Source organism: Lepus europaeus, chromosome 3 (assembly GCF_033115175.1).
Source record: "Lepus europaeus isolate LE1 chromosome 3, mLepTim1.pri, whole genome shotgun sequence".
Classification (NCBI taxonomy): Eukaryota; Metazoa; Chordata; class Mammalia; order Lagomorpha; family Leporidae; genus Lepus; species Lepus europaeus.
In genome coordinates this window covers 59,194,744-59,208,917 of record NC_084829.1, presented here as the reverse complement: position 1 = coordinate 59,208,917, position 14,174 = coordinate 59,194,744, and the positions used below count along the sequence as shown (strand labels likewise).

At 36.8% G+C, this 14,174-nt stretch overlaps 1 protein-coding gene across 1 annotated transcript in view; it reads left to right on the top strand.

Annotated features, from left to right (window-relative positions):
* Window positions 1–14,174, top strand: part of KHDRBS2 (KH RNA binding domain containing, signal transduction associated 2) — a 629,201-nt gene that overhangs the window by 417,522 nt on the left and 197,505 nt on the right. The window contains exon 6 of the mRNA XM_062187562.1: window positions 1,766–1,964. Coding sequence (XP_062043546.1) covers window positions 1,766–1,964 — 199 coding nt within the window. The remainder of the gene's footprint in view (window positions 1–1,765; window positions 1,965–14,174) is intronic.

Below are 14,174 nucleotides of genomic sequence, written 5' to 3'. Positions count from 1 at the left end.
AGCCAAGGGCAGTATCCTGAAGTAGGTGATGTGAGTTTTGAGTTGAATTGGAGGACAGAGCAATGGGTTAATGTGCACAGAAAAGGCCCTTGCAAAAGGGAGGTAGAGTTTCGTCTGGGAAACAGGTTGCTGAGGGATGTGTCTGGGAGTCAGCTGATGAAGGAAGTGAAATGAGAAGCTAGACATCATGTGAGCATCATATAATTTTAGAGCAAGAGAAATATTTACAGATTCAGAAATCTACAGTTTACTCATTAGAGAAAAAAATCTGTGATTACTTTGTGAGATAGCCAGGCATTGTGAACATGGTTTACAGTAGGGTGACCGTATGATTTATTATCCACACACGAACATTTTTGAGACTGTTAAAACGCTAAACTGAACAGGAAACTAGTACAGCAGATATAAAACTTGGACATAAGTTTGTTTTGGTTATGAGGAGACAGATGTGTGGAAGTTCAGAGAAGATAAAATGATCTTTACATCCTTTTTCTATAGATGTGTTTTTGTATTACCGTGATAACATAGAATATAGTAGTCCCAGGTGCATTGTACTTGAAGTAGGCACTGGGGCTCTGAATCTTTTGTGTTTCACCTTGCCACAATCTAAGAGTATTATATATATATATATATATATATATATATATATATATATATATATGGTTCACAAGTTCTCTGATCGTTTATCTATTCATCATCTCTATAATCTATTTAAAAATTTTAAAAGCTTTACCAACATTCTTCCTCTTCACTCCTAAAAGCTCACTTTCTGCACAGAAGAAAGAATCAGCTGACTTCTATTCATAGCAAAAAGCATAACCTGCATCCCTCTAATGTGGATACAGCCAAACAGTGTGATTGTTGACATCCCAATGATCATCATTTTTTTTTCTCAAAGCTTTAGTGTTCCTGCTGAAAGCATTGCTTTCTAGAGGCCAACCTTTCAGACATAATAAAAAGTGAAATAATCGTGCATTTGCCCAGAGATTGCAGATAAACACTCAACCTTTCTAAAGGCCCCAAAATACCATAAAAGTTGGCTGCAACCATTTGATCTTACACTTTTAGTGCAGGTTACTTTTGTGTCAAGAACTGCAGTACAGAGTGTTCAGTCTATTCTTTTTATTGCAGAACACTAATGTATTGCACTAGCACTATAGTTAACATAAGAAAATACATTATGTTGGGGACTGCACCAGCTCAGGATTTACAGGCGTGGTGAAAAACTAGTGACAATGAGTTGTGATTTCAAATGACCTCAAACTTAAACTAATATAATACTCTGAATGCTTTCATTATGGTTAGAGCTCCACATTTTATGAACGTGCAAACAGACTTTGTTTTTTGTAAATGACAACATTGCACATCACATTCAGTGACCTCCAGTATGGGGGAAACAGACATACAATTGCTCTATTTCATAGATGGTCCAGTGAGTTCATGCTCTGCGGTTTGAATCCTCTCGGAAAATATGAAATATAATCAGAGTGGGATTTCTATTTTAGTTTGGTTTTTTAGTTATATTGTAGATAGTATCAAAGTATTTTACAAAATTTTCATGAGAATTAAGTCACAGTTTTTATAAAATGTGTGCTTATATGGAGGTCAGAGCACTTTACAACTAAATGATCTCTACTACCCACATGCAGAGGGAGATAAATTTGAATTTCTTCCATTGTATGGGAACTGTGAGGTAGGAGCTTTAGCTGTTACAGTCTCTTGTGTCATAACTTGTTTCTTTTCTGTTCTAATCTGTTTCTCCTAGGGGCCGTGGGGGTGCCATTCCTCCTCCCCCACCACCTGGTCGAGGTGTTCTCACCCCTCGCGGGACCACTGTGACTCGTGGAGCTCTTCCAGTGCCCCCAGTAGCGAGAGGTGTCCCTACCCCTCGAGCCCGGGGGACCCCAACAGTGCCAGGATACAGGGCACCCCCTCCTCCATCCCACGAGGCTTACGAAGAATATGTGAGTACCTGATAAAATTGGTTGTGAGGAAGAATCAAATTGATTAGTGAATAAGATAAGTCTCAAAAATAGTCACATATTATGAATATAGCAGGTAATATTTATTATGGAAAACCAATGTCATTTGCAACAGAGGATAAGAAGCACATTTAAATGAGAGCATTTTGAAAAATGTTTTCATGTTACAGGTACCATCATTGTTGTTAATGCCAATTAAATAGCTTGCGTTTTAAGATTCAAGTTATCTTGAGGTGTTCTTGAAAATGTTTAATCAGAAAATAATTATAAATATGATATGAACTGTCATGTTTTCAGAGAATAATCCTGAGACATAAAAAAGGCTAGCATAAAACTCAGCAATAGTTGATAAATGTAATGTGATCATATTATAAACTTTGGAGATAATGCCAGGACATGTATGTGACTGAGCTTTCACTTACATATCTTTCTTTCATCATGTGAAAGAGAGAAGATGGGCAAAAAGAAGGCCAAAAAGCCTAGAATGAACAGAAACATCGCAATATCTCTAAGCACCCTTCTCCCTCCATCCACTGTATATCTTGATCATTTTGTACATCCACTCTTTGGCTTTCAGTACAGGTCATCTGTATTCCACCTGTGGCACTGTATGGCAGTCCTTGTAACCATTTCTCTTCCTAGATTTCTAAACTTGTAAATAGATGAGTTTCTTATTCATTTGTGTAGCCATAGAAAGTCCACTGTAAATGTAAAATTGAATCTATACAAGTCAGATCATCCTAAGAAACAAACTCATTTTTCCTTTAACCACTCCAGCATGCCTATCGCCAATCTAGTAGTTTGTTTCATTCAACCATTACAAACATTCTTTCCTCTAAATGTCTTCTGTGAATTACTGCTCATTAAATATAACTCTTCTAGGAGGGTTACCATCACAAGCTGAGCACTCAAATCATATAAATGCCTTAAGAATGGTGTAATAATCAGATTTCAGTCCTAAAATAAAACAGTTCATAGGTGTCATGAAGAATATAGTAATATTTTGTGTGTGTTAATTTTTGGGGAAGTTATGAAATATTGCCTAAAAACTGCAAGTGAAGAAAAATCAACCACAAAAATTACTTTCATTGCAATAGTTGAGGTTCATCTAAAGTATCTTTTATGCATCAGGCATTGATATTTAAAACCTTAGATATTTAAGATCTTAGAATCAGAAAACATAACAATATTGTGAGCAAGTCCAGGAGTCAGAAAACAGAGGGAGTAGCTCTGGTTCTGCCAACTCTTGTCTGAGACATCTACATTTCCAAAACAGGGATAATGGGATCATTTTTTATCTCTGAATAACCTTTTAGCACCACAATCTTTATGTCCATTGCTACTATGGTGTTTTTGTCCTTCAAATAGAAGCTTGAACTATCAGATCTACTTTTTTTTGTCAAAGAGAGATTTTTTAGGTTTCTGTAGTGAACATTTTTATTAATCAAAAAGTTTACATGAGAAATATGGCCCTATGAAAGAGGACAATATCAACAAAACAAAATTGTAACTCTTCACGTTTATTCCAACTTAACCAGTGGGAAAAAAATCAAGAGCAAGTCTTCTATTTTAAAAGGTTTATTCTGCCTGCATCATGGAGAATGGAATATAGGAGTGGGGGTGAGCACAGCAGTAGAAACAGAGAAACTAGTAACTCATGGCAAAATTCTGCCACTGATAGAAATGAGGGCTTGGAGAGGGGAAAAAGAGGTCAGATTCTGCGTGCACTGTGAAAATGATGTGTTGGATTTGGTGAATGGACAGGTATGTGTTGTATGAAAGAGACAAGGGTAAAAGATGATCTTTCTATTTCTGATCTAAAAACTGGGTTAAATTGAGTCACCATTTATTGAAATGAGGAGTTCAAAGCAAGAAGTTAAAATTCAGTTGGAGATTCTGCTGAAGGGTATTCAGCACAGTCTGTAGCATTTCTGAATGGACAGGAATAGTGTTTCAAAACAGACAGCCTCTCCTAAGATTTGAATTCCAGCTGGGTCACCAGGTGTATGACTTTATAGATACTTTGAGGCTGGGATTTCTCTTCTATGTAATGGGGATGGTCAGTTCAGCCCTGCTAGACTGTCCTGAAGATCAGATATAAATGTTTATAAGCACTGAAACATTTCTAAGTACCCATAATAATATTGGTGTTCAGTAAGATGTGTTACGTGTAATGTCATAGACATTTACCTAGATTTTGTGAATCAGATGGGCATTATTGAGTACAAATAGGAGAAGCACTTTGAGCTTATTTTAGGAAAGAAAAATAACTGGCAGAGGCAGGAGTGTTACATGAATATAAGTTCATAAATATAGTAATAGAAGTGCTATGAAACATTGAGAAAAGTCTGGACCAAGGTACCAGAAAGCTATAAGGAGTCTCATCTCTTACTTTGACTCTGTTTGTTCCTATTATGTGTTCCTGTTCCATTCCTATCTATAGACTTGAGTTTTTGATCTGTATGATCAGTGAGACTCAACGCATAATAAAATATGGCCACAGTAGGGCTGCCACATTTCAATGTCTAGCTCTAGTCACCAGCAGAAACTCTCTCTCAGGGTGTCTCCCAGTCTTGATCCAAATCTGCAGTAGGAGAGTCATGTACAGCCAGGCTTGGCAGGTGTCTAGGACTAATCAGGCACCTATGACTATAAGGAGGAAGTCATTAACAATCAGGTCTGGATCCACCACACAATCAGCATCAACCACAAGTAGGATATGAAGCTCCCACAATATAAACCTGGATACTGGGTAACCCTGAAGTAGGCAGGCATACAGGTTGGAGTTGATCGGATTTGTGAACTGGAAGACCACGCCCCTGTGTGACCTCATGCTCCTACCTGATGCCTTTGCCATGCCCTTGTGTGGCCTCATTCCCCTACCTGGCCATACGGGGGCTGCCCACCAGCCCATCAGGTTAATTGACCACTCCCCTTTGGAGTGGGTTAAAAGCCTGGGGCACAGTGTGCCCAGCATGTTCTTTTTCCCTGGTGTCTTGCTAGGAAGGGGCTTGCTGTAGCCCCACGCCTCCAGGGCGCATGGCCTTCCGGCCATGTGCTCCAGGCTTCCTGGCCTAGATGCTCTTCCACGTGGCTGGTTCCTGGTGCTCGATATGAACCCCCATTCGCTTCTCTCTCCTAAATAAAGCTCTTACTCTCCTATGCACCTTTCTTACTAAATAAAAGCTTAAAACGTACCATGCTGACTTGTTTATCTGTGCCGGTATTTAGAATTCTTCTCTAAATATTAGGCAAGAACCCTCTTGGGCTTATTAATATCGGGGATTTAGTAATAAGCCCGTGGTGAAATCGTAAGGCACCCCAAATTCTGGTAGTACATGTGGCACCCCGGCTAGCGTTTCTGTGGAACTTTAAGGAGCCACATTTTAGTGTGAATTTTAGGGGGTCTTGTCCGATTTCAACCCAGCTGAAAGATAATTGTAGGAGGGCACCAGTTTTCTAACATGAGAAATTATGATCTTGGCAGACATCTCAAAATGTATTGATGATCACATATCATTAATAATAGTTAAAAGTGTATAGATATTATTTTTTAAAAACTTTGTTATACTTTATTAAAGCCTGCCATGCATGTTTTACTTATTTTTTTTTCCTAAAAAGTATTTAACAAGTGCATACAGTCTTTATTGTACGGCTGATAAGCTGCTGTCAGCAGTCATTGAAGTACATAGTACCAAGCCCAGATTAGCACTCAAGAGCTGCTACTCCTTGTTCTAATTTTAGAACATTGATTCCTCTGTAAAGGGTAAGAAAAACAAAAGTTTAAGTGTTCCAATAACAAAATAATAGCGCCCTGCTGAGTTGATGGTGGAAATCTCAAAGAAGTTCTTAACTCTCAGGTAAAATTTCTTAGAAAAGGTTCCCTTTGTTATAAATCACACTAAGAGTCAGTTCACTCTTCAGAGTTCTTTCTGCCCTGCTGAGGCTCAGCATTAACATTCTGACCACATGGAATATATATAGGTAATCAAATCCACTCCTTGCAGCTGGCCTGACTGTAATTGAGATTTCTCTTTAAAGCCATCATTGGTGTTAGCTGAGTCTTAAAAAAATGAATTTTAGTTTAATTGTTATGCACTTTAACTCAGAATTTAAATATTGTAAAGCTTCTTTTTACAGACTGTCTGCTAAAAACACATTTACATTTTACAGATCCATCATCCTGATTGAAGTTGATTTGTAGAATTGAAAGTGAATTTCAACAAAAAGTCCCATGCATCCAAATATTAAGCTTATCAATCCACCAGTGGAAGAGTCAACCAAAAATTTCAAATACATGATTCACTTAATCGCATGATAGCACCATCAACTAGTTACTGATTTTACTATTTTAGTAGATGGGGAAACTGAGCTTGGAATTGAAGCTTGCATTCGTGTTCTCCTTCCACAGCCTCAGCACTTTATTTTGTGTTTCCCTTCAGTAAAGAACCCCACACACACCTACAATCCTTTGCACTCCATAGTCTTATCAAGACCAATCTGTGTTTGAGTCATCTCAGCAATGTCCTGTACATCTCACTAGTCCTGCACAAACAGTTCCAATTACAGGGATTTCAGGGGCATACAGATTGCGGTACAGGACACCGAATCTACTATAAAAAGCACGCCATCTAGTGGGAGAGACAAGGTTAAACCACCAATTAACATATACTATACGTTTGCTATTTAGGGCTCTTAGGTTACTCTTCTATCAGAAAAGTCATTATGCTCTTACCTTCTGCTATTTACAAGATTTCATACATGCTAAAGTCAGAGACTGCTTCTTAATATAGCTTATCTTTGCAGCTCTAGGTTTTGATGATAGGAATTGAGTTGATTTGATGATAGGAATGTAGTTATATTTTTGGAATAATGTTATACAAGGCTACTTCAAAAAGTTCATGGAAATGGAATTTTAAGTTTATTTTGGTGTACTTTTTTTTAAAAATCATGCACATTTGTTTTCTAAAAAAAGCTCAGGGAAGAAGCATATTATGAAAAATCTGTGTAAGCATTTCAAAAATGTTTTACACCAAAATAAACATATTTTAATTCCATTTTCCACAAACTTTTTGAAATACACTTGTACACATTTTATTTAAATATTAAATGAGCAGTAATGGAATATAGCATTTATGGAGTGCCAAACAGAAACTGTACATGCTCCAGTAAAGGGAATTATCACTGATGGCTATGGATGTTTTAGAAAACCTCTAAGATGGTGAAGAAAACAATCACACAGACCAGTAGAATAGCTGTAACTCTGAGAAATGAAGAGAAAAGTGCAGATGCTGCATGTAAAGGAAATGGTGAGGCAAAACCTGACAGGAGACCTTTTAAAGAACATCACTTTTTAAAAAGCAAAATTCATTTTCATGGAGTCTGCATTGTGGCATAGCAGGTAAAGCTACTGCCTGCAATGCTGGCATTTTATGTGGGTAGCAGTTCAAGTCCTGGCTGCTCCACTTCCAATCTACCTCCATGGTAATATACCTGGGAAAACAGCAGAAGATGGTCCAAGTACTTAGGTTCCTGTCACCCATGGGGGAGAACATGGATGGAGAACAGGATGGAGTTCCAGGCTCCTGGCTTCAGCCTGGCCCAGCACTGGCTGTTGCAGCCATTTGGGGAGTGAACCAGCAGATGGAAGATATCTCTCTCTCTCTCTCTCTCTCTCTCTCTCTCTCTCTCTCTCTTTCTCCTGCTTTCCCTCTCTCCCTCTCTCTTTATAACTCCACCTTTCAAATAAAATGAAAATAAATTTTAAAAACATTTGTTTTTAAAAAAGATTTAATTTGAAGGGCAGACATATAGAGTGAAAGAGAGAGAAAGAAAGAGATACTTTACTCGCTGGTTCACTCCCCAGATGCCCACAATAGCCAGGGCTGGGTCAGGTGGAAGCCAGGAGCCCAGAACTCTATCTGGGTCTCCTATATGGGTGACAGGACATGAAGTACTACCTAGGGTGCACATAGGCAAGAAGTTGAATCAGGAGTGCAGAGCTGGGACTCAAACCAGTTACTTCAGGGTGGGATATGACAGTCCAAGCGAACAACCTAACCACTGCATCATATGCCTGCAAATTTAAAGAATCTAGAAGAATTTGGTGAAACACAACATTCATTAAAAAAAAAAAAAAAACAGTGGGAAAATTGTAGAAGAAAATAAATGGGATTACAAATGACCTCATAGGTTATGGTTGTAACTTCACTTATAATAAAAAGCCAACTTACAGTTTCTGAGCAGATGTTAAAGGAAAGTTTGGGAGAATTTTTACAATTCTCAATTGTTTAAGATGGATAGGAGGAGAGAACAAAGCAAGAGGAGATGATTTAGGGAACTAGTAGTGAGAGTTACTAAGATGTGGCCTTAGCTGTGAGAATAGGAACAGGATTAAAGGAGTCAATGCAAAAGATAAAGTTAATGATGAAAACAAAAGGGTGTGATGGCAAGTGGGTGTGGGAAGGCTCAGGTATGTTTGTATATGGAAAGGTGGGTTAGGGAAGAGGAACAAGAGGCAGCACTGTCTGGGGGACGGGTGAGCAGGGAAAGACTTATTTTAACCTAAAGAAGCTCCCTTCCAAAGCTCAGGCAGGTTCCTAATACATGTGCCCACATGGTCATCTCTTCTTGGTGGAAAAAGGGTTTTTTACCTGCAATTACTTGAGATTATGTCCCCACCTGTCACACTTGCTCTGCATCAGGTGCTGGTAGGTGCAACGTTGTTATTTATGAGATTTTGCTAAGTAGTTTGTGGTGGAATTCTATTAAGTTCATGCTTAGTGGAATATTTCTATTTTTGTGATTTAAGTATTGCTATTATTTTGTTGTAAAAATGATTCCATAAATGCTTTCACCGTCTCACTTGGTGTTGTGATACAAGTATTCATGGACAGAGGTCTCACTAGTATTTGATTGTGAATCCTAGCACTGATGAATGGACGATATGGTTATTGGAAGAGAAACAAAGTTTGAATTGTCAGACCGGGATCCATTCTATGGAAAATTTCATTATCATTTGCAGAGCCATATAAAAGACTTGATGGTGTTTTTTCCAAATTTTATGGAAATTCTAATAGTCTATAAATAACTAGCAATAAAGTGTGAAATGGAAAGAAACTTTTCAAAGCTATCAATGACAACATTTTTTTTTCTGTCTAGCATGCTAAATATAAGACCCTGATTTTCTTTCTGCTATATAGAAAATATTGAAATTGATCAAAGATGATGCCTATAAAAAGTAGGCCAAAAGTATAGAGGTATGTTAACTAATGAAACAAAAATTCTATGTTGTTTTCTAGATTTTGTGATGTTTATAGTATTTCAGCTTTTAAAAATATATGGTTGGTTGTGGTTACTTTTATCACTCAACATATTCACTTTCATGCTCTTTGTATTCATAATTTTATGATGTTTACTTTAAAGGATTAGTACAAATTTGTATAATTTTCAGGGCCCACAAACTCTGGGGTCTGTAGATAAAAATAATGGAAGCAAATATAAGAAAATGTACCTGGACACTAAGCAGGGAGAGTTTGTTTACAGAAAAAATTGATGGCACAATCTTCGTTTCTAGGACGAAAAGTCTGTTCTGACGCTGTTGAAACATGTGTTCTTCCTGTGGAAATGCTGTCCTTTTAACAAAAAGGCTGTGAGAGAGAATTGCGTGTGCTGAGAACGGCTCACAGTTGCTGGAAGCGCTGTCAGAACGTCACACCCTCTGAAAACACACTGATAACACATATTTTCTAAATACATACTCTTGTAAGTCATATGTTGGTGAAGCTTTTAGAAACCTATGAAAATAAGCAAAACAAAAACATCACAAGTACACAAAACAGTTTCTAGTTTCAAAGCAGTTTGATTTATTTTTAAATTACTTCATGTTTTTCTCCAATGGTTAATACCAAGACATTCAGGAAGTTTAACAGGGTACAACAAAGCAAGAGGATTTTTAATTAAAATTCAGTTCAATGCTACCTGAGGAATTTTGACCCAGTATAATCAATCATGTTAACTCAATTCATAAAATGCATTTTGACAAATTTTTGAGATGTTTCTCTTTTCATCAGTCTTAACTAAGCCTATTGGCATTCCAGCCCATTCTGTCATCTAATTCAGCCTCTGAGGCAGCCTACCAGTAACAATGAGAGAACTAGAAAATTCACTGAGAAATCAATAGTCCTTAAAAGTTCCACAAATGAGTTCAGGCTACCAACCTTCAGTTTCATGTGTATGGAACATTTTTTGACAGGAGAGGGAAATAAGTATTAAATGATAATTGAAATCAATTCTTGTGCCATTTTTGTGGAAGGAAAGATTATGAGACTGATCTATAATGCATTTTGAGGGGAGCCACGACTGGTGGTTTTCTGTGCAATAGCCAAGAGCCTTCATCCAAAGACGGGAGTTTTTATTAGAGTTTCTAGATTGGATATTTGTATTCCATTAAGCATTCTTGTTTGTGCTTCATGCTCTAGGCTCCTCTTATTAGAGACTAATTTACCAGAATGCATTGCAGCGTTTTGTTTCTTGAAATGTAGCTAATATTTAAAATAACCGAAACATGCAAGGTTAATGAAATGCATTGTGAAACTATAGAGTGGACAGAATACTACTGTGGTTCAAATGTTCATTGAAAGTTAGAGGCATTTAAGTACTATTAAATACTAAATTATTTCCCCCAACAAATGCAAAGTGTCATTTTTAAAAGTTGTGCACATTCTTCTTGTGCAGTTAAAGTTTGAGCAAGCCATCCTTCTTCCAGCCTTATGGTCTAGATGTTTAAGATATTTTGGAAAAGATGCAAATTCTTTTCTTGGCTACACACTCAGGATTGCATTCAAACCTACACCTAATGATTACCATGATGACTAATGTTTTCTGTTATACAAAGAAGAAAATAGGTTTCCTCTCTGTGCTTTTCTGAGATGGTTGTTAGCTTCTAAAAGAATTGTATCTTAAAATATTTTAAAGTTTCCTCTAGACTCTGTTGGGAAGAAAATTCCATGATCTTTTATGGTATCTCCTATAGACAAGGGGAGCAGAATGGCGCCCAAAACACAGGACTTCTGTCTTGCCTAAGGGAATTCTGGGTTTTTTTTTTTTTTCTGTAACATTATTAGTATATTTTAGCTTCTATTCTTTTGTTCATACATGTAGCTCAAGGTTTATAAATGAAAGTGAGTTGAGGCTTACTTTATTTCTATAAGTGTGTTCCTAAAAGGTTGTGCTGGGTACAAATGAATACATTTTATATCATTTTTTCTTCTGAATTGATTATCATTTTGACAATTGTATCCTCAATGAAAAAATTACTACCATATTTAGGGTAAGAAACCATACATAAGAATCCTAAACTTTGGTGGTTTTTTTTTTTTTTCTTCTTTTCTGGTTAAAAGCATTGTTCAACTTGCTTTAACAACACCACCATTGCAATTTTCTGGCAAAGAAAACTGAATTAAATCCCAATTGTCTAAAGAGGTTCTCACTTTCTTGGCAGAGAGCTGAGCAGGAATGGTTACATTCGAGTCCTTTTTCACTTGTTGATTCTTTTATTATGGATTCCTGATTCAGGGGAAAGTGGAGCTGCTATACATTTCCCTCAGACGCAGATCTCTGTGATTACTTTGTATAATGTGAGCCAAAAGCTTTTACCAGGGAAGCTGCAAATATTCTTTCCAAAACTTTTAATATTCTCAATATTTGAATTAAAATTTTCCTGCATGTTGAAGATGGAAAACTGTACCTTCTCATTCTATGAAACCATAGCATAGATCAGTCTGACAGAGCAAGCACATGGTGAGGGCATGGTTGAACTCTTCTGCCTGAGATTTCTTAGACCTAAGTTGAGTTCTGGGATGATGTATTCAGCTGATTTGCATAGAACAAAGTGACAGTTGCTGACCAATCTGTTTGGTCATACCCCAGATCTGATTTGTTGGTACCTGAGCCGTACTATTTATTAACTCTTGCACCACTTGCATACTGGTGAAATTTTAGCATATATGCATACTGGTGAAATTTTAGCATATATATATGTGTATATATATATATACATATATATGTGTGTGTATGTATGTATGTATGTATGTATACATATATATGTATATATATACAGCATAGCAGATTTTCCCAAATAGATAAGTCAATTAAATTTAGAGATGAGGAGCACTCTTTAACTAATCCTTTTGGATAGTTATCTAAACCAAATGGGTTCACTGTACCACAACCTCTTGTGGTTATGGTTTGAGCTGCTCACACTTGTGACATCAAGAAATATAGTATCAGGAATAAAAATAAATTATATGAATATGCAGGAGAAAAAAATCCTAAATTTATGTAGGAAATAAGGTTGGGGCAACTTTGTGGTTCTTATTACAAATTGCTATGTGAATTGATTTGCTTTGATTTAAATTATTATTGAATACCCATTGTATATTATTTTAATTTTCAGAGGCAGAGACAATGAGGGATAAAAGCATGGCCATCTTTACTGGATGTCTATTATATATTAGGACTTTGACATGTATGATCTCACAACAATAATAAAAGGTGAGAGATACAGTCCTTGTTCTTCTATTAAGGAGTTTGAGAATCCGATAGAGAGAAAATTGTAGCCTGTCTGGTAGCAGAGCCAGACAGATCTGTCTTCAAAGCTAACACCTTGTTAGATATAAAGATGTAAAGGCAAAGGCCATGGCTTTAAAAGGGCACTAGATAATATACTTGGACATAAAACAAAACTCACATGCATAGGACAAAGTATAATTTGTGAAGCGTGAACTCCAGACCTTGTTAATAGATATGTGCTGATATTTTCTTGACCTACCTCTTAAGTTAGGTATAAAATAATTATAGCACCAGCCTTTAAACTAAACCTGTGTTGTTTTTATTTTCTTTGTTTTCAGTCAAAAAAGTCAAAGAACTGATTAGGTCTAGTGCTATCTACTTGATATTGAGAACATGTAGAAATTTGGAGAAAAGGCAACTCACTAATCTTCAACTTTATAGTGTCAAAGAAAAAGACTAGGGTAGTTAGCTTTATATTCTACTTCTTTGGAAATCCAGAATATTAGCAGTTGCAACAAAAATTACAAAGGTAATAATGATAGAAGCACTGGTATAGTTAACTATTCCTTATGACCCACACATTCTATAAACTTCTGTACATTCAGCATTTAAGTTTACAATGTATCAGTCCCATTTTATAACTGGGGAAACTGAGGTTTATGGTTAATTAGTAGCCCCAACATTTCCCAACCAGTAAGTGACCATAAGTGTTTCATAAGTTTGATTCCCAGAATGTGCTTACAGTCTCTGAGCTGTAACAATGAAACAGTTATGGCACAAACTGGAAATCTCTAAACTAAACGTTACCTGTATTATTTTGTTTCCACTCAGAAAGCTAAAGTGCTTGTCTATGTGCTTTACACATACAGGCTCAAGTCATTTTCTTGGCACCTGTGTGAGTTAAATATGATCACTGCCTTTGATAGAAAAACTTACACACAGAGAGGTTGAGTAGCTTAGCCAATATCATCCAGGTAACCAGTAGCACAGTTGGGATTTCAAACCAAGCAAACTCCAGTCCTGGGGAAGTCAGTGAATGCATTCCTGCAACATTTGGTTGCACATGACACTAAAAGAAAATAAATAAAGAGCCATATTTGAAAGCACTACCTCTTAATTTTACCTAGGGTGCGATGAACAAATATGGTACTAATACCATCTAATGTGTTAAAGTGATCATATTAAGTGTGAAAAATGATCATATAGATAGTTAAGTGTCAAAGTATCACATAAATAAGACCAAGTGTCTGGTAATAACAATAGATAAAATTAAAAAAGGAGAATGTTGCAACATGGGAAACAGTCCACATAGCAGACTCAGAATGACAAATGCCTTAAGCAGCACTCTGACCTCAGAATCAGCCCTTAAGGCATTCAGAACTGGCTGAAAAGCCCATGAGAGCATTTCAGGCATGGAAATCCAAGACACTGTGGCAAAAAAATGATCTACATGAAGGATCTTTGTGAGTGAGGTACTGGCAGAAAGAAGGGGCCATCAAAGAAGAATGTACTTTTCTCTGAAGGGAGGAGAGAACTTCCTCTTTGCTTATGGCTCTGTATAAATACTGACAGAGTTTGTGGGCTCAAAATTATTCCATAGCTTTGGCAGCTCATGCCAAG